This window comes from Carlito syrichta, unplaced genomic scaffold (genome assembly GCF_000164805.1).
Source record: "Carlito syrichta isolate Samal-C Ts95f unplaced genomic scaffold, Tarsius_syrichta-2.0.1 Scaffold136067, whole genome shotgun sequence".
NCBI lineage: Eukaryota > Metazoa > Chordata > Mammalia > Primates > Tarsiidae > Carlito > Carlito syrichta.
In genome coordinates this window covers 99,334-126,073 of record NW_007080163.1, presented here as the reverse complement: position 1 = coordinate 126,073, position 26,740 = coordinate 99,334, and the positions used below count along the sequence as shown (strand labels likewise).

Here is a 26,740-nt window from a genome sequence, read left to right as displayed (position 1 = left end):
GGGAGAAAAGCTAAATGTGAATCCTCCCAATTCCAGTGTACAAATGGCCGCTGTATTACTCTGTTGTGGAAATGTGATGGAGATGAAGACTGTGTTGATGGCAGTGACGAAAAGAACTGTGGTAGGTAAAGAGCTTGATGAGCTCACTTGCCACCTCACTTATATGTATGCATTTCATTAAAATGTTATTTTGGTTTCTACAAATGTACAGAGATTCTGGAAATAAAATCCACGCCTAACCATTGCTTTGAACCAGAGTCCAAAGACTTCCTGGTCTAAAGAAGTATAATTGAATGTTTGACATGCGGTTATCAACTTGAGTGTGGAATGTTGAAGATAAAGTGGAACTCCTTTTAAATGACAGGACCTAGTTTATCTTAGATCAGGCAAACATGTTGTATAGGAAGCTGGGGGAAAGGGAAGAGGACCAGAAATAGAGACAGACAGAAGATTGCTTAGAAGTGAATTTTTTTTTTTTTAATTCTCAAATGGCTCTGATCCCAGAAAAGAAAGCAAGTCATGGACGTGAGGAAATCCCACAAAGTTTCAGGGGGTTAATTAACCCCTGACATAGAAATTACAAGCCAGCACAGATCAAAGGTCAGATAAGGATTCTTTTTTAATTCTCTGCCTACAATAGTTGCTAATTCTAAAGCATTAGCTGGGCGGAAGACATCCTCTCCCAATAGAATGGGGATATAACATCATACCCATCAATCAGCATCTATCAAAAGATCATTGTGAGAAATGCCTATGTATGCAATCTATATAACCTCATGTCAAGCTGAAACAGCTGAGAGCTACATGTCAGAGTCACATTTAGGTACCTTGTATACATGCTAAAATTTGCTTTATTATCTATTCAATGTTGTAAAATTCTGAAACAATGTTGTATGTAAATATTGGTGCTAACCTTGTCATTTACTTTTTAAAATATGCCAAAAAAAAGTTCACTATGCAAAGTAGAAATACAGAAGAAAAGTAGAAGCTCAATATAGGTTTCATCAACTGCCAACTTGCATGCCTTTTCCTTCTACTTTATGCATCATTACTAAAATGTTCTAGAGTAAACATCAGGGCCGACTTTGTCCTATACTTGATCTCTCTGAGCAATATTACAGGTGTTTCCATGCCAATATGCAGATCAGTAACTCCTTTGGAAGCAAAGGAAGTTCATTCTACAGTTTAAGGAAAGAAACTCATATCCAGTCTCAGGACCAAGAATAGTTATCCAGTGTAAGCAACACTTTCCCATCATTTGCATTCTAACACTAACATTTTAACCTATTCCACAAGAAATTGAGTTCCATGTTATTTCTGGGTTACCCAGGGAATGTAGTTCTTTCATTAAATATCTCCCTAGAAGGTCCTCACTCTTTTCAGCTATTCTTCTACTAGCTACATGAGTGGGAGGGTTTGGAAGAGGGGAGGAGGTAGATGTATGTCTAATCGAGATCATTTGAGATGGAAAAAATTAAAGATATTCTGGGTCAGAATTTGTCTCTGCCTCTCAAGTGTGAAGGTAGAGAAGCAGAGTGGGCACATTACTCAGGGAAGCTCTGGGTGCTAATTTTGAGATGTTTCTTCATGGAAGAGAAAAGCTATACAATCACTTAAAACTTCCAAAGCCACCTCCTATTTTTGTAAACTATCTTGATATGGAACTTGGTTATAATTTTCATCAGGGTTTTTTATTTTAAACATGTCAACTAGTGTATTAAGTCAACTTGACCCTAGCATATTAACCATGTGCTCCTATTATTGGTCCCTTTAACTTATTCTTTTATAGTGTTAGGCTGAGCTGATTAATCAGTATCTTAGTTACCTTAAATACATATTATTACTGCTAATTCTCTTCCTCTGTGTTATATCTAAATTTCTATTCCTCTTTCAAGGCCCAGTTCAGATTTCCTTTTTTTAACCCACTTAGTTTATACTCTGAACAAAGAGAGATTGCTCTACAGCAGTCTGCTCTATTTATCTTTTGTTCAAACACTTTGTTATACAGCCCATCTTTTATATCCCCATAATATCTTCTAGTTTCTAAAATAATGCACTCTCTTTACAACTGTTCCCTGACTCCCTCTTTGCAACTTCTGAAGAATATTACAGGTTGAATTATAGCAACTAACCCTGAAGACCCTCTGACTCCTTCTATATGTAGGAAAACATGGGCCTTGGGTAGTACTTAATTTATTAACAGTGGAGTTTGAGTATTTTGGTGATTTTAGAAATAGGTGTGAATTTAAGTGCTAACATGATTTTTCTTGTTTCCTTGGCTACACAATTAGAGATGAATAATACTTTTTTGGATCATCATAGTTTGTCAACTCATCTTGAGTTCTAAAAATTAACTATAATCACCATCTCCCCCTTCCATTTACAATATTTAAGGCTAAACCAGGGTGGTCCAAAGGCAAACCCTAAACTCTGGACAGTTCTACCTAGCTTAAACCCTTAACTTGAAGCAGCCCCTTTCAGATTTTCAAATTGTGGACTTTCAGCCCATTTACCATCACAGAATATTTGTTAGAAAGGAATATTCTAAATGAAAATTTGGATAGGACGTAGGCACATAGGAAAGGAAGAATATAGTCTAAGAAGGATATGCCTAGGGTGTCCTGTGGGACTACTTTATCAAGACTCTTCCTATTTTGTGACACCATCATGATTAGGGTGACCAAGCTGTCCGGTTTGCTGAGGACCGTCCTGGTGTGCTTATGTTCCCAATATAATTAACAGTGTCGTCTTTCTACTGAGACTCTCCCAACTTGGACAACAAATTGCAAGGCAACTTTAAGTATAGAAGAAAAAGTCTGCCCTAGGAAGAATTACTAGCAGAATTGATACCTTGCCTTGGGCTATTTTAACACTAACAAGCACTTATTGATATTAGCACTGACAGCTTCAATGATTTTTAGCTGATTGATATTAACCTACACCTTGACTGGAAGGGCTAAAATCTTTCTTCAATTGTAAATATGACCTCTTTTGTTATGCTGTTTAAGTTTCTCCCTCTCCTACTGAATGATTTCCTTTGCCACACTAGACCAGTAGGGGTCACAGTATTCAATACTGGGTCTTCACATTCATTCTCTACATTAAATACATATGTTGTTAGGAGATGCCCCTAGAACAGTGTCTTAGTCAGTTAAGAATTCTGTTTTTAAAAATACCATCAACTGGATGACTTGAACAACAGAAATATATTTCTCAAAGTTCTGGGGGCTTAGGAAATCCAAGATAAAGGTGCTAGCAGCTCTGAATGGTGAGGACTCTCTTTCTGAATTGTAGATGGCCGTCTTCTTATGTGTCCTCACATAGTGGAGAATAGAAAGAAAGCAAGCTCTCTTGTTTCTTTTTATAAGAACATTCATTACCTCCCAAAGGCCCCACCTCCTAATATCATCATATTAGGGGTTAGGATTTCAACACAGGAATTTTTTGGGGGGGACAAACATTCAGTCTATACCAAACCTAGGATGGAGTGTTTGGCCATTAAACTTATGAGGTACTTGAATGATATGGAGGAAATGCATTAAAAGAATGAAAGTGTTACCTCATTTCAAAAATTATAAAGCATGCAAGAAGTTAAATGCAGGGTATCTCTGGTCAGTAAAATAATGGGCAACCTTTGTCTTATTCGGTATCTTCCAAGTCTTTCAAATGAGCTCCTTCCTCCTATTTAAAAAAAAAAAAAAAAAGAATGATTTGTCTAAAGTTCCTCTGAGTGTAGGCAGTGGAATACTAATGGACTCAGCTTTATTTTTAGAGGAAAACATACCAAAATATGGCTAGAGCCCTCATGTTAAGATAGGGCTCTTGGGTAAGTGAATTCAACCTTAACTCTTTCAAATGAACTTTTGTAGTAAAGAAGACATGTGCTGAGTCTGACTTCGTGTGCAACAATGGCCAATGTGTTCCCAACCGATGGCAGTGTGATGGGGATCCTGACTGTGAGGATGGTTCTGATGAAAGCCCAGAACAGTGCCGTGAGTGTGACTTGCTTTGGACTTGAACTTTTCCAAGCCGTTCTGTGTCTCATATTTCTAAGTATTGCTTAATCTGCTACTTGGTATTCATTTTTCTTTTTCTGCCTTAAAATTTAGGCCAACTGACTCCAAGGTCAGTCAAGTTATTAACAGTTGATCAGTCTCCTTTAAAAAATGTTCTCCCTCGTCTAACAAGACTGACATTCTCTTGGGTAGCTTCACGATTGCATACTTAAGACTGAAGTCAGCAGATCTGATTAAGAACTCCTTGACTAGGTGCATAGATTTCAAATGTTTAATAATAATGACTCTGAGCAGATGGTACACTGGTCCTGGAAGCTAAGTCAAGATGTGAGGGTTCCCCATGGGCCAAGTATAAGCTTTTAGATGCACAGCTTCTCATGTTATTTAAAAACCATTACCAAAGGGATAAGGTGGCTAGAAATTGGGTGATATAGTGACTTTTGACAAACATGTAACCTACAGTTACTAAAGCAGGGATATTTCAGCTTGTTCCTAAATAAGAAAACTTCATAGGTATGCAAATATGTACCTGTGTCCTTAGGCTGATATTCAGGAAAAAAAGTCTATGAGACCATACAGGATGATGGTTTTGGATCATATAAATTGAGATTATTTTAATGTCAGGTTTAAGAATGTCTTAGAGTTCATTTTGAGGCCTGCACTAGTAGAAGCACTAAAAAAGAAGGACTAATGTGAACAAAGTTTAGGTTCAAAATATAAATAAGTATAAAAGAATTTCAAACAAAGGAAGATAAGGGTGTTACTTTCAATTTTCTTGGTAAGAAGAAAGGGGGTTCATTATAATATTGGTCAAGGCAAAGGAGTTAAAGATCAGTGAGTAAAAGACAAGTTCTATAAAGATTCAGCCCCAAGTATTAGTGGAGGATGACCTGGTAAAGTCAAGAATTAGGGTAAACACCTACTTTGCAAGATGTAAATCTAAAGGAGGTTGTGAAGGAGGCTTGTAAAGAAATATAGGCAATGGAAGATTTCATAGGTGTTCGACCAACTGGCCTTTCATGAAGTTGGGATTAGGTGACAATATCTGTGTGTGCTCACTTGATATCCAACAGATAAACTGTGGTCTAGGAGAAGACCAGCCAATAAACTAAACTATGCCAAGTAAAACAAAAGCCAAAACTGAGTATGCCATGGGGCCTTGAAGGAGTGACGTGGTCAAGGCCCTCAAGTGTGCTGCCAAGTAGCACAGGTTGGCACGGCTTCTAAGAAATGGAGCTGGCGAAAGAGCCCTCCAGGCTTCAACTAGTAAGTCACACTTCGCCAGTATGCCAGGCCACTGAGTTGCAGGTGTTACCACTTCAGGAAGCACAGGAGCAGCAGCTTTGCAATGATCAGTTCTGAGGCTCTTTTGAGACTGTATATCATCAACAGATATGAGAACATGCCGCATAAATGAAATCAGCTGTGGTGCCCGTTCTACTCAGTGTATCCCAGTGTCCTGGAGATGTGATGGTGAAAATGATTGTGACAGTGGAGAAGATGAAGAAAACTGTGGTAAGAAGATCAGTGTTGAGTGGCGTAACCCAAAGACCCTTTTCCTCGAGGAAGGGTGGGGCAGGGGAAGCTAACCTAAGCATGAAGATGCACTTACATTGACTCACTTTTCAGTGACTTCACTATCTGCTCAATTACATGTCCTTCATAACTGCCCTGAAACTCGGAAAGACATTCACATGGTAATTGACCGTTACTTGGTGTTTCTTTTAGGCAGATAGAAATAAGAAGGTAAGTCATTCAAGGCACTTATATTTAGAAGTAGCTCAGTGCAGCAGCAATTGTGTGAGCTTTTATCTCTGTTTTAACAATAATCTGGTTCTTCCTCACTGTGTTCAATAAAATTAGGTGAGTAGGATCAGCAAACACACTCATAGTCTAAACTAGATTGGAATAAATTACCTGAGTATCATATAAGCATTTCTTTGCCCCCAAACTAGATTCAAGCATAACCTTTCCAAAAGGTAAACTGGCATTAAAGTATGAATTAACATCTTGCTCGCAGATTCCCAAAGAACAGTCTACCCGACTGGTGATATCTTTGTCTCCAATTACAGTTCCAGTCTGAAAGCTAACTCTGTTTTCTATTCTATCATGTTTCTGGTCTTGGAAAATCTGTAATAAAATGTGACATGCTGAAGGTGAGGCCCTGGGAAAATTTCTAGGTTGAACAAACATTGCTTTGAATGTTCTTTCAAGCTACCGCCCTTTTTATAAGGCCTCTAAAGTCTGACAAGCTGATATGGTAGTATACAAGGGAGTTCAGGGCACTTATAGTTGAAACACCAGTCTTGTGTGTAGAAGTCACCTCCTGAGGTCAGTACTACTGCACCTAGTCCAATGAGTTTTAGTGTTCAATCCTAGAAATGAGCTTTCTATATTGGTAAGCCCTGGAGCTGCCAAGTGTTTCCCTCATAAATGTAGACTTTGCTTCCCAAGAGAGTCGTGGTCTCCATTCTAATTACCACCAAATTGTGACCTCAGTACATTTGGCAAGAGTTTAAATCAGATACAAACTGGCTAGTATGACTAGCTTATCGTTATTAGCATACCTGGTTGCTAGATTATGAGTCTAGCTCTGACAATGACTTTAAAAATTGAAAAATGTTTAAGACTTGTTATTTCCAAACCTCATTTAAAGGACCAAAACAGAAAAAACCATGTATGGTGGTATGTGGTTCACTTCTTTTTGGTGATAATGTCTTCATGCTTGTTGTGAGTGTTTTACATTGCCTGTATACCTAGTGCATGATGTTCTCAGCTAGTGATGCAATCTGGGCTGATAAGCAGTATGTTCATTCAATAATATCTCAGTCTCTGCCTTCCAAAATGAAATCCTTTGTTACAGTTTAAGTTATTGATCACTGTCCCCTTAAGAGTCAATTGTGGTTCTCATTCCAAATTAATTTCTAGTCTATTTTATTGGTTCTTCATTTTTATTCTTAACTTACTTATAGTGTGCCTGCATTTTTTGTACAGTGAGACTGTTTCCAAATATTCTGGGAACTTGTTCTTTATTTAACTTCACTTTAGCTTTTAAGTCAAACTAGGATTAATGACCAAAGATCAGTATCTTTGATTTTGGGACAAGAATCTTAAAAGAATCAATCCTGATACACTTTCAATGGGGCATGCTCTCTCTTATTCAGGCAACATAACATGCAGCCCTGATGAATTCACCTGCTCCAGTGGCCGCTGCATCTCCAGAAACTTTGTATGCAATGGCCAGGATGACTGTAATGATGGCAGTGACGAGTTTGACTGTGCCCCACCAACCTGTGGCACCCACGAGTTCCAATGCAGCACCTCCTCCTGCATCCCTATCAGCTGGGTTTGTGATGATGATGCCGACTGCTCTGACCAGTCCGACGAGTCCCTTGAGCAGTGTGGTCGCCAGCCAGTGATACACGCCAGGTGCCCAGCCAGCGAGATCCAGTGTGGCTCTGGCGAGTGTATTCACAAGAAATGGCGATGTGACGGGGACCCTGACTGCAAGGACGGCAGCGATGAGGTCAACTGTCGTAAGTGGCTTTCTTACAGACATGGCATGTTCAGTTCTCTTTCGTGTATCCCTGGGACAGTTTGACTGGCATTCCCTTTCTTTGCAGCTTCTCGAACCTGCCGACCTGACCAATTTGAATGTGAGGATGGGAGCTGCATCCATGGCAGTAGGCAGTGTAATGGTATCCGAGACTGTGTCGATGGTTCTGATGAAGTCAACTGCAAAAATGGTAAGGGGCTCTTCTTGTGGGTGAGCCAAGGGTTGCTCTGATCAGACCCACTAGTGGAATCTCTCTTCTGTGTTTCTCTTCATAGTCAACCAATGCCTGGGCCCTGGAAAATTCAAGTGCAGAAGTGGGGAATGCATAGATATGAACAAAGTGTGTAACCAGGAGCAGGACTGCAGGGACTGGAGTGATGAGCCCCTGAAAGAATGTCGTAAGTGAAAGGGTTGCTCAAGTACAGAGCTGGGAATTGTAATAGGAACCAGTATAGCTAATGCTTTGTGGACTCTGCATTATGCCTGGTTATACTTTTTAGTAAACTCAAGTTTAATTGTAGACTTGAGAGTGACATTTTATGACTTTAAAGTCCAGGCAGTAACAAACTAGTTCATGGTTTAACCTTCTTCAAGATAACTGATTAGTAACAGAGAAATGTGATTAAATACTGCTTGACTGACTGGTAACTTGCCAAGGAACTAATTCATCCTGAAATGCATATCTATAAAACAGATGATTAGGTCTTAGCAAATCATGGGTTGGACCAGGCCAACTAGATAAGTAACCATAAATAGCCTGGATTTTAAATGCGAATGATAAATATCAACTGAGAATATGTTGTCAAGTAACTTTGCTGCATTTTTATTCCAGATGTAAATGAATGCTTGGTAAATAATGGTGGATGTTCCCATATCTGCAAAGACCAAGTTATAGGCTACGAATGCGACTGTGCAGCTGGGTTTGAACTGATAGATAGGAAAACCTGTGGAGGTGAGTCAAAGAAGAGAACCTGGATTGGGAAAGGACAGTATCTACCTAGTGAGGTATAGGAACAGCAAGACTAATTCTAATTTCCCTCCTAGATATTGACGAATGCCAAAATCCGGGAATCTGCAGTCAAATTTGTATCAACTTAAAAGGCGGTTACAAGTGTGAATGTAGTCGTGGCTATCAAATGGATCTTGCCACTGGCGTGTGCAAGGCAGTAGGTAAATGAACTTGGACTGGTGTTGCTCTGGTACCTTTATGAGTAAGTGCTTATAAAAGGTACAGCCAGTGACTACTATAGTCAAATTAAATATGAAATAGTGCTTGAGAGCAATGCTACTAAACTCATAGTTCAGTAGTATAGGTTAAATAGCAGATCTTTCTCCCAAACATCTGCCTTGGTCATTCCTTTTGTATATCATGAATACCTACCAGTTTTGCTTACTTTCTGCTTCTAACACTTAAGGGCAATTCAAATAAGTAACTTCTTCTTCAGCTACCCTGTTGTTGAATGCTGTAACCCAGGACTGCATTCCTAAACAGTTGGAAGCATTTACATGTCCCAGGTGCAGGGACTCTGGGACTGGTACTACAGAGGTATTTAGCAGTACCTTTTTAAGTGCTCCTCTGCTGGGAGGAGATGACTTAGAAAGACCTTGATTTCTTAGAGCGAAACTAAGTAAACCTGACTTCTGTCTTACAGGCAAAGAGCCAAGTCTGATCTTCACTAATCGAAGAGATATCAGGAAGATTGGCTTAGAGAGGAAAGAATATATCCAACTAGTCGAGCAGCTAAGAAACACTGTGGCCCTTGATGTTGACATTGCTGCTCAGAAACTTTTCTGGGCTGATCTAAGCCAAAAGGCCATCTTCAGGTAACTTCAAGTTCCATTCTTGGTGTCTTGGCATAAGTCATTGTCACTTGGTCTGTGGGAAAGTTTGGAGGAGTTTCTCTAGTGTCTAGCCCCACCTAGCCATCTAATTTCCTGGGAACATTAAATCTAGTGTTAGTTCTTTAGCTCTTAAATTGCTATCGGTTTCTAATGAGAAACTAACAGTTTTCTGTGAAGTAAAAAATGGTTACAGCTATAAGACTATAACAGATGGCATCTTAATTCTCATATTTTCTTCCCTTTCTCTATAGTTAATTGAGAACTGTTCATTGCTGCTACAAAGAGAAATAAATAGTGCAGACTTTTCTTTCTTTCTTTTTTTTTTTTTGAGTTTAACATACATTTTACTCTCTAATCTATATTCCATAAACCACAAATATAGTAAAGTGTGTTTTCTATGTAAGTTTCCAGTGCTAGCTCATTAAAGAGGCTGGTGGGACTATCACTTGTTCTCTCTATTGTGGTCTAGAGTGGATTCCTCATCTTTTGTGTTCTGTAGAGGACCCTCTGTGGGTCTCAGTTCCATTTTGTAATGGCATCTCCAAGTACGGCTCACAACCTATGCACTCACACAGGGCCCCGAGCATATAAGGACCCCACGTTTTGTTGAGTGTTCTGCTGTTGCTATCTTGCAATTCTTAATTTTTGAGCAAGAGATCTTACATTTTCATTTTGCACAAGGCCCTGAAAATTTTGTGGCTGATCCTAGTCACATCCTGTCACCAAGAGTCTTGTTTCCAATGTTGAAAAGTTCAAGAGGATTCATAGTATAATTTTGTGGTTAGGAGAACATATTTGAAACAAGATAGGCCAGGGTTTATGCCTTAGTTCTGCCACATCCTAACAGTGTCAGTTTTGAGATACAAGATCTCTCTAAACCTCAGTTTTCTCATCTGTGCCTACATCATTATTTGATTTTTCTTTTCTTAAAATAATTAAAATGTGGGAAAGCACTTAGCATACATCTGCTTGGCACAATGAATGAAGATATCATTAGTGAAAGATTACGTGCGTTTTACATTGATTGTGTGTATTTATTGTGCTATCTAATGAAAACTTTGCTTCCCTCCAACATGATCAGCAAAACATTTGGCACTAATTACCATAGTAACAACCTGTCTGATCATGTGGTCCTTCAGACCTCTGTTCCTCTCTATCTCTTTCATCTGTACAATGCATTATCTGGTCAGTGATACTGAGTTCCTCCTCTGTTTTGTTCCTCCCACTCAGTGTTCTGCATTCTCTTTGTGACCATGAGAGGGTTGTTTTTATTCTGCAACTTTAGACAGAAGGAGTAACTCCCTGATTTGGATCTGGGCTAAAAATGAATTCTGAATTCTCAAGTCATTCCCTACTCTCACCCACTTTAACTGCCATCCCCTGACAATTCCTATATAACACCATCAAGCATCAGTCCTACCCGCAGCAGCGCAGTGGCATTAACCATTTCATAGTCAACTGATTAACCATTTCATACTCAACTCAGACATAGAAGCTTTGTCTGAAACATGCACATGAGTGTGTGCATACATACACAAACACACAGATCAATAAAAATAGGTGTCAAAATAGAAACCAAACATGGGCAACTAGGAGTGTTTCAGAAGTGTTCTGATGTCAGTGCAGCCTTTTCTTAATGCAAACCATAGAAACTCAGATGATGGCTACTGAAACAAATAGCTTCACTTAGAATTTTGTTGTTCTTGTACATAGAACACATATCAACAACTAGATAACATACAATATCATTAATTTAACATCAGTAGGCAGCATGGTTAAATAATTTAAGTGGTGAACTACAGCATCACTAGAATTCTTTCTGAACAAACCCATTGACCATTTTGTAAGCAGAAAGTCCATTCTCCAGGCTCTAATGGTGTCAAACTCTTAAATTTCTTGTGACCTATTCTGTTTCAGTGCCTCAATTGATGACAAGGTTGGTAGACATGTTAAAATGATCGACAATGTCTATAATCCTGCAGCCATTGCTGTTGATTGGGTGTACAAGACCATCTACTGGACTGATGCGGCTTCTAAGACTATTTCAGTAGCTACCCTAGATGGAACCAAGAGGAAGTTCCTGTTTAACTCTGACTTGCGAGAGCCTGCCTCCATAGCTGTGGACCCATTGTCTGGGTTTGTATTCTATGTGTTCCATCACATAGCCTTTTGGATGCTGTATGCATAGGTCAGGAGCTTTCTTCACACCTGAATTAGTACTAAAATCCCAAGACTTATCAGTCCCCCCTACACACACACACGAAATTTTCTGGTTCAAGATGTCAATAGTGTCATGGTTGACCAGCCCTGGGATGGCCTTATCTATATGACAGGTCTAACACCTGTATGACTGACTGACCACTGGTTGACATTATTCATGAAGTGACATTTCTGACTTGATGTACACCAAAAACTGTATCTAACCCTTTTGCTCACCTGGTTTCTAGTTTTTAATTTTTGTTTGCTGAGCACTTTGCTGAGTGATCTCTGGATGATCAAATATAAATTCCAGCATGGAGATTTTGGTAACCACATTGCATCTAAAAGTACAAATTGTATAAATGTCCCATTGAAATAAGCAGAACTTTATAGAAACATTTCACTGAAGGGTTTCACTAAATTGCCACTAAGTAATATAGGAAGGCAGATTAGGAAGTTGACTAAGACAGTAGTAAACAAATTTGGCCTCCAGGAAGCCTCGTTAGAACACATCAGCCAGCCCCTACTACAAAATTTAAAGAATATTAGTCTTTTACTCCTCTGAAAAAATTGGCCTTTTAAAAAGGAAATATATAACCTTGTGACTTTGGGCTAAAATTTAACTGTCAGGCAGATGTATGTTATTATAGTTAATAATGAGCTTGTAGATTTTTAGTGTTAAATTTTATTTACCCAGAATATCATTTAGACCCTTAAGTGCTACTATTTGTCTCTAGAGAGTAAATCTCTTGAGTTTTCTGTTCAGGCTTTAGACTTTTGTTTCAAGCTACTACTTTATTTCTTCTAAACCACTGAGGATTTTTTCCTAATTTAATTTTTCCCAGCTTTGTTTACTGGTCAGATTGGGGTGAACCAGCTAAGATAGAAAAAGCAGGAATGAATGGATTTGATAGACGTCCATTGGTGACAGTGGATATCCAATGGCCTAATGGAATTACACTTGGTATGTATGTTCTTTCTTCTCGACCACCAGTTCAACTGTCTTCATAGTGTTTTATCTTCATAGTCAGTTCTGGACTATAGTAGATGACTCTAAGTTTTCTTCTATATCAGGGATTTTGGGTGAGATTTACTGAAAAACACAAGTAGAATAGTGGACTTAAAAAATTACATGCTTCATAATTACTGGACTGTTGTCCATTTAGGCCTAATATGTGACACAAATTCAGTGAATGTTGGGTCTTAGGAATGATAATACTAGATATTCTTGGTGCAGGTGTGTTAGCACTTCCTGAATTGCAGGCTTGTAACAGTTTTCTTCTGGAGAAGAACAACAAAATGCTAACCTTTTCTAATACTCTCTATAATATGAGTAACATTTCTTAGGTCAGGTGCTTTGATAACCTTAGGTACCCCTTTCATCCCCAAAATGAATGTGGATACAGGTTCTGCATGCTGCCTCACAAGATTTATAGGACCCATGTTAAGAAACCCTGGTGGAGAAGGAACTATGAAAGTAGAATATTGACTTTATTAGATGCTTTAAATGGAAGTCAGATGAGTAATGGCTTATCATACAGTCACAATTATTTTCTTACCTAGATCTTATAAAAAGTCGACTCTATTGGCTTGATTCTAAGTTGCACATGTTATCCAGTGTGGACTTGAATGGCCAAGATCGTAGGATAGTACTAAAGTCTCTGGAGTTCCTAGCTCATCCTCTTGCACTAACAATATTTGAGGTAAGATGTGTTTCTCACATTTTAAGTATATACCTTTGAGTTACTGTAGCACTTTGTTGAGAAAGAACAGGCATGGAGGGAGGAGGGAGAATAGAGGGACATGACTTGAGAAACTACTTTTGCTTAAAATCTGGTACAAATTAGACACTAATTCCTGGAAGCAAGTCTAGAAACCTGAATTTGAACTTACTTATCTTACAGTTTTATATCCAGCATTCTAGATCAACATTCAATAAACTTAGTTCATTAAATGACCAGTAAATAATGATAACCTTAGATGCTGACTTGTGTTAGTCCTAGATGTACACACTAATTGGTGGGTTCTGTTTTAGGATCGCGTCTACTGGATAGATGGGGAAAATGAAGCAGTCTATGGTGCCAACAAATTCACTGGATCAGAGCTGGCCACTCTAGTCAACAACCTTAATGATGCCCAAGACATCATTATCTATCATGAACTTGTACAGCCATCAGGTACTGTGGAGAAGCACAGTGCTTAGTGATCACTTTAAGGGAAGCAGTATGACTCAGAATCTTCTGAGTATTAGTAGCTCTTTGTTAACTCAGTTTTCTTTTCCTTTCTTTTTTTTTTTTTTTTTTTTGAGTCAGGATGTCACTTCGTCATCCAGGCTGGAGTGCAGTGGCACAATCACAGCTCACCACCACGTCAACCTCCTGGACTTAGGTTCCTTCCACCTCAGCCTCCCAAGTAGCTGGAACTACAGGCGCATTACCATCATGCCTGGATAATTTTTATTTTTCTTTTATTTTTTGTGTAGAGACAAGGTCTCACTATGTTGTCTAGGCTGGTCTCAAACTCCTGGGCTCTAGCAATTCTCTCAACTTGGCCTCCCAAAATGCTGGAATTAAAGGCGTGAACTACCGCAGCTGGTCTCAATTTTCTTTAAAACAAAAAGTTTGCCCTCCTGTTCCCTATCTCAGACATTTTACACTTGATGTTCTTTTATTTTTAGTGTCTTAGTGAAATTGCTTCTGAACTGTAGCTCTTATCTCCCCTCCCAATCCTCAGAGCTTTTATTTCTGTTTTTTCCATATCCCTTTGACCTTCAGTCCCTCTTGCTAAGACTATTGCACTGACCTGCAAAGTAGCTTTTGTGTTACACAAACTCTCTCTACTGTTGGCTTGCTAGAGTTGCTGTACAATGTACTACAAACTGCCTTAACATATGCTTATTGTCTCACAATTCTGAAAGCTAAAAGTCCAAAATCAAGGTTTTGACAGGGTTGGTTCTTTCTGAGGGCTGTGAGGGAAGGATCTGTTTTAGGCATCTCTTGTTGGCTCATAGATGGCCCTGTTCACATTATCTTCTCTCTGTGTGTGCTTGTGCCTAAGTTTTCCTCTTCTTAAAAGGACACCAGTCATATTGGATTAGGCCCACCCTCATTTTTACATAATTATCTCTTTAAATACTCCATCTCCAAACCAGGTCACATTCTCAAGCACTGGAGCTTAGGACTTTAACATATGAATTTTAGGAAGGGAAATAACCAACACATAACATCTACCTTCCGCCATGACACATCTTACATAGGACTGTGTGGTTCCTTGAACACATCTGGTTATATTGTCTCCTGCTCGAAACACTTAGATAATTCTATCTAAATAAAACTCTCAAACCTCTCTATAGCTGAGTTCCCTTCCACTTTGTGGGAGCAAGTCAAGACAAAGCCAGGAGAACCTGGTTGGTATCCTTCCTCTGAGACTTTAAGCCTTGGACCAGTAGTGAGAGCCAGTCCTGGTCTCTCACCTTCCTTTCCCACCTCTTCCCTTAGCACCCATCTGTTGAACCATAGCTATTATATTCTACCTCTAACAAGTCTCTGAACCTGTTGTCCTTCGAGAATGCTACCTGTACCTTTATATTTATTCTTCACTAATATTGCTCTCTTGAAAGGTTGACAGAGTAGACAAGTTGAAGTTTCTTGGAGACAGGACTCATGTTTCCAATTAACAAGGATTTATATATATTAGGCACTAGAATACCTGTTTTAAAGGAGTATTTCCTGTCTAGGTAAAAATTGGTGTGAAGAAGACATGGAGAATGGAGGATGTGAATACCTATGCCTGCCAGCACCGCAGATTAATGATCACTCTCCAAAATATACCTGTTCCTGTCCCAATGGATATAACCTGGAGGACAATGGTCGAGAGTGCCAAAGTAAGGCTTTTTATATTTCAACTACAAGCATGACTTACAACAGGCAATATGATAAGATACTACCTGTACAAACTGGTCTGGATTTTAAGAATTCTGTTTTAACTAATTTTGGAATAGCTAATCTGCTATTGTTGCACGCCAGGCGATCATGTCATTTCTTCAGAACTGATTTTTAGCCCCTTTCAAACTTAGATGAGTTTATAGGTGACTGAAGTGTCAACATACCTCATACTAATTTGTACCAGTTTGTCCCATAATGGCACGGGGCCAGCCAGCTTGTGGGTAATTAAACAAAGTCTTAATGTTTTCCTCCAAAGGAAATTATTTTTAAGGAAGGTCATGGTTATAGGAAACCTCATTGCCTCAGTGGATGACCCTGGCTTAAACTCACACTAAAATCAAAAGTGCATTTTAGACTTTTGTTCTTAGCTTTTGATTAAGTGGCAAATTAAACCAGTTTGTGGTGAATAAGGAACTCATCTAGTTAGGTTTTTTTGTTTGTTTGTTTTTTGAGTTGGAGTCTCACTTCGTTGCCCAGGCTGAAGGGCCATGGCACACTCACAGTCACTCCAGCGTCGACCTACTGGGCTCTAACGATCCTTCCGCCTCAGCCTTCCAAGTAGCTGGAACTACAGGCGCGCGCTACCACGCCTGGTTAATTTCTGATTTTTTATTTATTGTAGAGATGAGGTCTCACCAAGCTGCCCAGGCTGATCTAGAACCTGTGAGCTCAGGCAATTCACTCGCCTTGGCCTCCCAAAGTGCTGGGATTACAGGCTGAGCCACCGAGCCCAGCCTAGTTAGGTTTTTATTAGCTTAATTCTGCGTCGTGACAGGGACTAGGTTAGTTTACTGAGAAAGTACTTACAAGACAATGTGGTTTACCAGAACATCTTGACAAGTTTTCTTGTAACTTCCAGGAGCCTAGGATATTGCTTAATGCGGTCATTAAGTATGACTATCCATCTTTTTGAATTGTCAAATTCCAGATCCTGACTTTTCTTTCTGAAGTTTCATGTATCTTTGTTTTTGCATGAAGACTTCTGTTTCTCTCAATTTTGACACATCAACCCTGCATCTTAGTTCAGCAGTGGTTTGTCTGTTTCACCTGGTGTTAAAATAACCTTTTGCATGGCTTGTCTGAACTAAACAGTAAGCCACTCTGGAACCTTGGCATTAACCAGGTTCTTGGTTTTTATAATTCAGGTACTGCAACTACTGTGACTTACAATGAAACAAAAGATACCAACACAACAGAAATTTCACCAACTAGTGGACTAGTTCCTGGAGGTATTGGGTTCAGTGCTGCAAACTGTTAATCTCAACTAACAGCCACATTCTTTGTTATCTATTGCTTAGATAATTAATGAAGCCTTTAACTACTAGTTCTGTCCCAACTGTTAACCTAGTATTTAAACTCCAAAGGCATAGAACTTGCAAATCTTATCCTGATCTGATCTGTTAAGGTTTTCATTAGAGTACTTTTAGTGAAATGAATGTTATAGCATGTAACTCAAATATTTCTAGGCAGAGTTGTTCCCAGTGTACAACTGTAGTGGAGACTGAACATCAATATTGAGTGTAAAGGCATGAAGTTCTCCACCTGATGGGTGCATTTCTGAGTCTGAATTCACATCCTTCTAAACTGATTCCTTTTATTTCTCTGTAGGGATCAATGTGACCACAGCAGTAACAGAGGTCAGTGTTCCTCCAAAAGGGTCTTCTGCTGCCTGGGCCATTCTTCCTCTCTGTAAGTAGATTCCCTACACAGCTATATTCAGTGAACTAATTAGATACCAGATAGGCATTTTTGGTTTATCTAGAGCCACCCTTCTCACAGCCCTTTTACTGTCATGGTGCTTATAACACTGAATGACTTTTACTTCTTACGCAACATGGGATATAAATTTAAAATCCATAGCTTTCTCTGATATCCTTGGCACAGTGACCGGCAGTGATCACTGTTCAACAACTATATGCGAGGTGCTTGTTGCTTTCTACTTCGGAGTTGCTAGCCTGACCTATCCCCCTTTAAATAAAGGGGATACTGTTCTATTTCCCCTTTGAAATATGTGTAATACTTCATGCAGACAAGATGCACAAATGTTTAAATGCTGTCTAGAAGAATTGTAGGACTTACAGAGAATAAATTAAAAGCATTTAAGAGTTTTCAGACTTAGGGAAAAGACCTCTAACTTTATTATCAGATATGTGAATTCTAAGGTACTTTGTTAAAATGTCCACTTTGTCCTAAAATGCCAGATTCCAAGCTTAGCTAACATGCCAGAACCATCTGAATAATTCCCCAGAAGCTTCTGTAAGTTTCATTTGATCGGCCCACAGTGGGGCTTAGGACCCTACACTTGCTCAGATAGATGTGGCTAGCTCAGCTTCAGTACACAGAATAGCACAACTTCTGAGCTGACCTTAGTTCAAGCTCCTAGTCCATTTATATTCTAACATCTAGTTATCCCAGCTTTATAAAACATGAAATTTTGATTAATGTCAATTATCATGGATTCCTGAGCATTACTTTTTTGTATGTTCTGAAACTAAACTTATGTTACTTAGTCACCCTCTAACTTTGTTCAGTACTCTTAGTGATGGCAGCAGTAGGTGGTTACTTGATGTGGCGGAATTGGCAACATAAGAACATGAAAAGCATGAACTTTGACAATCCTGTGTATTTGAAGACCACTGAAGAGGACCTCTCAATAGACATTGGTAGACACAGTGCTTCTGTTGGACACACATACCCAGCAGTAAGTCAGTATTGTGTCTGTGTACACCATGGCTTGAAGTGAGACTTTTTGGAAAAAAGACCCAGGCTAGAAAGACCTAATAGGATCATGGAGTCACCAAATACTTCATTTGCTACCTGGGTATTAGACAGGCTTTCCTGTTAGAAAGTAAGTCATCTAGTTGTTCAGTATCTGACCCCCAGAGAATGGCACGGAAGTCAACTTATAGTTATCACTATACTATATAGTAGAAACAATATGTAAATATTAGTATGAACCACATAGCTCTCTTTTGAACTAATTAAACATATTGCCTACTGGATACTTGAAAGCAAATTAGCATATCATATCTTACTGGGTAAGATTCACTTAGCCAAAATTACTAAATGCTTTTTTAGAAAAGGATTCCATCCCACCTAGTATAACTAGCTTTTCATTTAGCTGTAGTATCATTTACTTGTTCTTCAGATGAAACCCAAACGAAGTATTTGGCCTTCACATAAGGAACGAGCCAAACAAAACAAGTGCTGAACACTCCCTTCTCAAGCTCTCGGGTGAAACATGGAATGGTGGTCAACTTGTAGCACACACATATATTTTCATGTTTTTCTCCAAGGCTTATCAGTCACACTATTTTCTCTCACTTCTAAGAAGATATAGTTGAATTCAAGTTAAATGCATGAGAGACAACTCAATACTGTTTTGTATCTGATTTTTCTTCTGAGCACTTTGGGCCTTTAAATAACCAACTCAAAAGCAAGATCTAGGTTAAAAACTAGAGTTGTCATCAGTCAGTGATCACCAAGCTCATTCCATGCCTTTTCTTTTCCGCAGATATCAGTTGTAAGCACAGATGATGATCTAGCTTGACTTCTGAAACAAGTCCTTGACCTTTGAGGTCTAAACCAATAATACGCCTGTCGGAATGGTAACCGAGCCAGCAGCTGAAGTCTTTCTTCCTCCCATCTGGAAGAACATCAAGATATCTTTACGTGGATCAAGCTTGTGTACTTGACCGTTTTTATATTACTTTTGTAAATATTCTTGTCCACATTCTACTTCAGCTTTGGATATGGTTACCAAGTATCTGTAACCCTTGAATTTCTAGACAGTATTGCCACCTCTGGCCAAATATGCACTTTCCCTAGAAAGCCATATTCCAGCAATGAAACTTGTGCTATAGTGTATACCACCTGTACATACATTGTATAGGCCATCTGTAAATATCCCAGAGAACAATCACTATTCTTAAGCACTTTGAAAATATTTCTATGTAAATTATTGTAAACTTTTTCAATGGTTGGGACAATGGCAATAGGATAAAACGGGTTACTAAGATGAAATTGCCAAAAAAATTTGTAAACTAATTTTGTACGTATGAATGAAATCTTTGACCTCAATGAAGGTTTGCAAAGACTGAGTGTTCAAAATACTGTACATTTTTTTTCCAAGTGCTAAAAAATTAAACCAAGCAGCTTAACCATGGTTTGTGCCTATTCCTCTAGGATGAACTCCTATAGACAGCCCGAGTAGTATCATGTATTCTAACAAAATGTGTGAGCTATAGCTTTTGATATAATTGGGCTAGTTTCTTTTACACCCAAATACTAACTGAAAAGTGAGGCACCATTTAACATTTGCTCCCCAAATATTTCTTATTTTGTAAAAGAAGCTAGCTTAGTCTGAACCTATAATTCCTCTTGCTTAGAGGAAAGTTCTTTTCCTCATTAACTTGTTTCCTAATCTAGAAACATGTGCTAAGATTTCTATGAATTCTACTTCTTTATACTTAAGTCTCTGTTTTCCATGTTCTGTCATTTTATATAGGTCAAGGACAAGTGCCTTCTAAGGCATGGGAAAGGGCTTTCTTAGAAAAGTCTAGATTGTCTTACCATGATGATGACTAGAGAGGATAACAAGCAGTGTCATTCTTGAACCATCTAAGGCAGGATTCTCAGTGTTATCTCAGGGACAGCAGCACCCGCATCCCCTAGGAACTTGTTAGAAATGCAAGTTCTCAAGCCCCAACCCATATCTACTGAATCAGAAATGCTGGGGGTGGGGCCAAAGAATTGGTGTTGCCACAAGCCCTAGGGTAACACTGATATAAATTAAAGTTTGAAAACTATTGTTCCAACGTGACTTCATAGAGTATATAATTGTACTATCTCCTAAATTTTTAGCCTGCTGGGATAGGACAGATTCTTGCTGTGGATAATTTCTGGAACTTCTAATATGAAGAGCAGACAAGGAGTTTGAGTAGAAGGAAAAGTAGCACAAGGAGTTTAGTGAGTTTTCAATCAGGTTGGCCATTCTTTCTTTCTCTCAAATGTCAAGACACCTGGAAGCAAAGGAATATACAAGACTTGAAGCACTGGGCTGATGCTCTATGTCCAAAGTGAGGTGGGGAGTTAACTGCAGAAGGTACATTGATTCCTCTGGGATTAAACGACTGACAACCAATGCAGTAGCAAGAGGATGAAAAGAAGATGTTTTGTGTAGCTAAATGGATCAGTGGATGACTCATATTTCACTTGCATATGGAATATAAGACAGTTAACATCTTGTGGCCTAGGCATGGAAATAAATAATCCTAGATGAAGGGGAAGTTGATTCTGTCTTGTTTAATGAATGCCTCCCTTGTGATTTTGGTCAAATGAATGAATAAGAAAAGATAGGCTTGAACTTTTTTTTCATGGGACGTGTGGAGGTCAAGTCTGTGAAGGAAAAAGTTGTAGTCATTAAGGTAGGATTGTCTGCTCTCCACCTGTATTTTACTCTGCACACAGTTATCACACTGAGCAGGATGTGGCCTGCTGACAGGGAGTTGCTGAAGTGCCTATTTAATAAGTAGGTTAGCATTCTACATGAACTCTGAAAGTCCATGTGTTTGGCTGGTGCTTTGACCTGCTATGGTACAAAAACTGCTGATGTATTTTTTTTAATTGGAGTAATACCAAGTTCCCTTTTAGAAGTTTGAAGTGTGATACCAGTGCTTTCTCCTATTATAAGGATCATACGGTATTAATCAACTATAAAACCTAAAGGCAGTTTTTACAAATAAAATAAAGCATTATTCCCTACCATTTTCTTTTATATTCCAGTCTTCAATGTGCACTTTCAGGTTCTAGGTACCAATTTCCAACTCTAAGAGTCAAAAGCATTTTTTTTTTCTTTTTTTTTTTTTACCTTGTTCTCCCCAGTCAGAAGCCAAGGTACAACTCATTGTACATAATTTAAGAGGTGCAAACACATTTGAAGAAATGAAGTAACTAGATATTTCTATTGGGATAAGAATAGTTAGATGGCTAAACTACTAGTCAACTCAGCTTGTGATAAAATAGTTCATGAGGGACTACAGCCCTTGGCTTTACCAACCAAACAAGAATTTAAAGAATCCTATATGAAATGTGGTAGCATAAGTATGTAGTATCTATAGTGTTTAATGTAGGAGAAGATAATTAAGAGATAAAATATGGCATTTATCAAACACTAAAGGAGGATATTTGGAATTAGATGAGCCTGTCACACAAAGTGACAAGGATTGATGGTAGCTGAATAAACAGGTTGTGGCCTCCAGTAAAGAAATCCAGTCAGATCTCTGAGTCCAAATTTTGAAGTGACCTCTGCAAGCTATTTGGCAAGAAATAGTCCCAGTTGTTTAACTATTTCCCATAAAACATTCTTCTAGCTATATTAAAACCTCGGTATCTTCTCTCTTTGGTTCTTGATGAACACAAGGCAACAAAAATTGAGCTTCAGTTTTGGTACTTGCTTCTGGTCCTTTTATCTTTGTGAGTCAGCCCTTCTAAAAAATGAAAAGCCAGGCTTTAAAGAGCCAAACAAGCGGGCATTTAAAGGACTAACTCTTCGGTTAACAACGCTGTAGAAATGGAAGATCTACTTAAAGTCTACCTTTCAACGATCTTCACTCAAAACCAAAATATTCTAGGTGGGCTTACTCTTACATCGTCTGACTGGAATAATTTCCTAGAATTCTTACCAGGTGAAATCTTACCTAGTGAAAGAGTTTATTATTTTGAACCCAATTAAGAGCTACTCTCCTTGCTTCTAGTGGTGGTGAAAACTTATACAAAGCTGATACATTTTTGCTAACTGAAGCCTAAGTATAAAGAATAGAGCCTGATAACCTTGATCACTACATATGAGCCCTTCCATTTCATAATTGTTTTAGCCTGATTCTTTGGGAAAATTGAGAATTGTTATATCTATGTTTCAGCCATATCATAGGCTTAAACTTTGAGAGTTTAGGAATACAAAGAAGTAGAAAAAATTTTCAATGGACTTGTTTGTGGGGATGGAACAATGACATTTTTTGAACTTATTTCTCTCAAATCCAGCATGAGGGGTCTTCAGCTCAAAATAGTTTCATGTGAAGGATGATAATCAAATGTCTTTGTATATACCTGATTCACAGCCTCCTTCAGACATGAAAAGCTGAATACAAGTTAGCAGTGAGGTCCTAGATGTGAAAGTGGGAGATCTATAAATAAACTACTAACAAACTGATAATAGTGATATTCCATATCTCTATCATGTAACCTGAATCAGCTTAGCATTTTTTATTTGTTTGTTTGCTTGTTTTTGAGTCAGGGTGCCACTCTGTTGCCCAGGCAGGAGTGCAGTAGCAAAATCACTGCTCACTGCAGCCTCGAACTCCTGGGCTTAGGCAATCCTTCTGCCTCAGCCTCCCAAGTAGCTGAGACTATAGACATGCAACACAACTAGCTTTTTTTTTTTTTTTTTTGGTGGAGACGAGGTCTTGTTATTTTGCCCAGACAGGTCTTAAACTCCTGGACTCAAGCCACCATACCTGGCCTGTTCAGCATTTTTGAGTCTGACTCATCTGAGAAACAGGAACAAAGTGGGACCATGGCTCAGAGTCTCCCTGTAAATTTCCTTCCATTCATGGACACTGAAGCAGGAGTAAGACAGGATGACAGTGGGGAGTTGATGCTCTGCAAGTTACCCTGTGACAGATGGGTGGCAAAGTGATTCTGTTTAGAAGCAGAAGGCAATGTAGTCAACAACACAGGCTTCTGTGTTAGTCTTGTGTGTGGTACCTTAGGCAACTTAGTAATTCCCTCTATAAAGAGATGACAGGGACTGCCTCACTAGGACATGGTAAGGGTTAAGTGAGATGCACATGAAAAGCTCAGCACAGTGTATGGCATTTAGTATGTGCAGGGCAAATGTCACCACTGACATGCTAGGCTTCTGTGTTTTCTGTAGCACAGTCTAGGCACTGCTAAGTGACTTTACCAGTGAGAACTGTGGGCATCTTTCCTCATTATGAGTGTAACATGCATTGGATCCTGACCCAAGTGTTCTTCCGACATCTCTGTAATGAGATCTAAGTCTGAAATTTAGGTAGTAATGGCACCTTGTATAGTTAATGAGTCTTAAAAGATAACATGGTTCATACGCTAGAAACATACCTGTCAAGTTTGCACCTCAGTCTTTTGGCTTTACGGCCTAGGACATGGAGGCAAGTATGTGGGGGCGTGCATAATCTCTGGATGGATACCAAAGACACTTTAAATCTCCCTTAAGTTCTTATCATATACTTAATTTTGTGCTAAATAAATTCTCTCAAGCCTTTCATCTGATCTTCATAACAACCCTAATAGGTAAGTATTATCTCCATTTTACATATGTAAAAACTGAAGCTACAATCTGTTATTCAAACCTATGTGTTTAACTGCCATCTCCTCTCAGATGAGGATTCAGTACTATATAAATCTTAAGCGGGATATTACATTGCATGTTTGCTGTGTCCCCTTTATCACTCATTTGAGGATGCTGTGGCAGTTTCTCAGGTGTCTCAGATGCCCAGTATGGCTGGCTTCCAATATGGTGGTGTCCTGGAAGTATACTGCTAGCACTGCTACATCAGGTCAGCACAGACTATCTCTGTTAGCTATGTGTTATGCCCTCAAGATGCTAGACATTCCAGAATTATTTGACCATCCTAGTAAAGTAGAAGTAGATTATTGGATTGCAAAGAAAAAGATAAATGTTCCCTAAAGGAACTTATAGACAGACAATAGCATTCCTGTGTATAAGTTATTGGGGGAAAACAAGCTGTGGCACAATAAATCTTAAGTTTTAAGGCTCTCACGTAGGAGAGACATGCCCAAGAAGACAGGAAGAACTGTGGCTTGTCTATTGAATGATGATGCTATAACTCCAGGATCGGATCTCAGGTATGCTGGAATTCTCACCTGAGACCTGGGCATTTCTCAATTTACACACATGCATGTGGGGAAAGAATCTTTTGAAAAAAATAACTGGTTTTCCAGATTTCTTTGCCACTATATAATGCATCCATGTAACTAAAAACTATTTGTATTCCTAAAGCTATTGAAATAAGGAAAATAATAATAATAACTGGCTTTGACAAAACGATCTTGCCCTTTTTAAATGTCACCTGATGCTAAAATGTGATTTAAGAGAATGTACCGCCTCAGGAGTCCAGTGTATACAACCAAATCATCACACTCAGGATCTTCAGAATTCTAAAGGCACACGTTGGAATGCATCCAGTCCTGCTGACCATAGATGAACATCTTTCTTTTATTAATGCTCTGTACAATTAAATAAAAGTTTATTTTTGAGATAATATTTGTGAGTCTTTTCTTTTTCTAGAGACTTTTATAAAAGTTTTTACTCAAATCTTTCTCCTTTTGTCAACTGGATCATTGAAAATGACTCAATCGCCCCTCTCTGGGAAACAACTAGGGCCACCCACGTCCAAACTCTTCAAGCTAAAAGAATGAGAGACGACGTCCCCTTTCTTGCCAAACACAGTACAGTTAGTGCCTCACCATAGGCAGCCATTATGCCATCTTCTCAAACTCCCCTTTCTACCTCTCCTACGAAAGAAACAAAAACCAAAGCTACTGTTACTTAGGAATGTTAGTCCAGAGCTTCCTCCCTTGGGTGACTGAGAATAGGCAATACCTGGCTAAAGGGATCCTCCCCATCCTGGTGGGGGACAGGGTGGCAGGACAAGACAGGCCTTGACAAGCAAGTAAAATCATTTTGATGCTGGCCCCTCATCAGCTCTTAAATGGCCTGTGTTGAAATTCATTTACAATAAGGCAAAACCTTTGTGAGCCTTAGAAATACTCCACTTCAACTTTTCCAAGCAATGACCCCAAATTGTTTGAATTATATTGGGTGCCAAATTTTGACACTGACTCCAAAGAATCTAAAAATAGCAGTACAAAGAAAATAAATATGTTGAAGGAAAGTGAAGTTGTAAAAAAAAAAAAAAAAATTAAAAGCTCAACAGTGAGCCCTTAATGAGTGAGATGTTGTATTTTGTTTGCACCTACCTTCATAGTATGATCATAAAACAGAGGCAACACATTTAAAGTGCTTCACTCACAAGACAAGGCTGCCCACTTTCACCCCTCTTGTTCAACATAGTGTTGAAAGTCCTAGATAGAGCAATCAAGCAAGAGAAGGAAATTAAGGGTTTCCAAGTAGGGAAAGAGGAAATCAAGTTATCCCTCTTTGTAGATGATATGATTCTATACTTGAAAAACCAAGAGAATCTATCAAAAACCTATTTACACTGATAAAGGACTTTGGCAAAGTCTCAGGGTATAAAATCAATGTGCAAAAGACAGTTGCATTCTTATACACCAATAACACTGACAGAGAACCAAATAAAATACACAATCCCATTCACAATGGCCACACAAAAAAATGAGATACCTTGGCATTTTCCTAACCAGAGAAGTGAAAAACCTTTACATCAAAAACTACAAAACAATGCTCAAACAAATCAAAGATGACACAAACAAGTAGAAAAATATTCCATGATCATGGACTGGAAGAATCAACATTGTTAAGATGTCCATCCTACCCAAGGCACTCTACAGATTTAATGCAATACCAATTAAATTATCAGCATCATTTTCCTCAGACCTGGAAACAATACAGAAATTCATATGGGATCATAAACAACCACAAATAGCCAAAAAAAAAATCCTAAGCAAAGGAAACAAAGTGGGAGGTATCACACTTCCAGATTTTAAACTTTATTATAAGGCTACAATAATCAAAACAGCCTGGTACTGGTACAAAACAGGTATATAGGCAAATGGAACAGGATAAAAATTCCGAAAGCAAAACCTCAATTTCTCAACCAATTCATCTTCGACAAAGCTTCCACTAACAACCACTCCTGAGAAGAGAAGTTAGTTATTCAGTAAATGATGCTAGGGAAACTGGCTGACCACATGAAGAAGATTAAAGCAAGACCCCTACCTATCACCAAACACAAAAATCAACTCCAAATGAATCAAAAACCTAAATGTAAAACCTCAAACTATAAGAACCATAGAAAATGCAGGAGACTCCCTTATGGAAATTGGAACTGGCAACCAATTCCTGATCAAAACCCCAAGTGCCCATGGCATAAGAGATAAGATAGACAAGTGGAATCTCATCAAACTGAAAACCTTCTGCA

General features: G+C 38.7%; 1 protein-coding gene across 1 annotated transcript; it reads left to right on the top strand.

The window, feature by feature from the left end:
• On the top strand, positions 1–20,842 carry VLDLR (very low density lipoprotein receptor). Its single transcript, XM_008049712.2, has 17 exons — positions 1–121; positions 3,870–3,992; positions 5,409–5,531; positions 7,181–7,552; positions 7,640–7,762; positions 7,848–7,970; positions 8,405–8,524; positions 8,617–8,742; positions 9,225–9,396; positions 11,332–11,550; positions 12,459–12,577; positions 13,177–13,316; positions 13,649–13,790; positions 15,350–15,496; positions 17,166–17,246; positions 18,089–18,258; positions 19,072–20,842. The coding sequence occupies exons 3-17, from the start codon at positions 5,411–5,413 to the stop codon at positions 19,105–19,107; spliced, it is 2,211 nt and encodes a 736-aa protein (XP_008047903.1). The 5' UTR covers positions 1–121; positions 3,870–3,992; positions 5,409–5,410; the 3' UTR covers positions 19,108–20,842.
• The last annotated feature ends 5,898 nt before the right edge of the window (positions 20,843–26,740 follow it).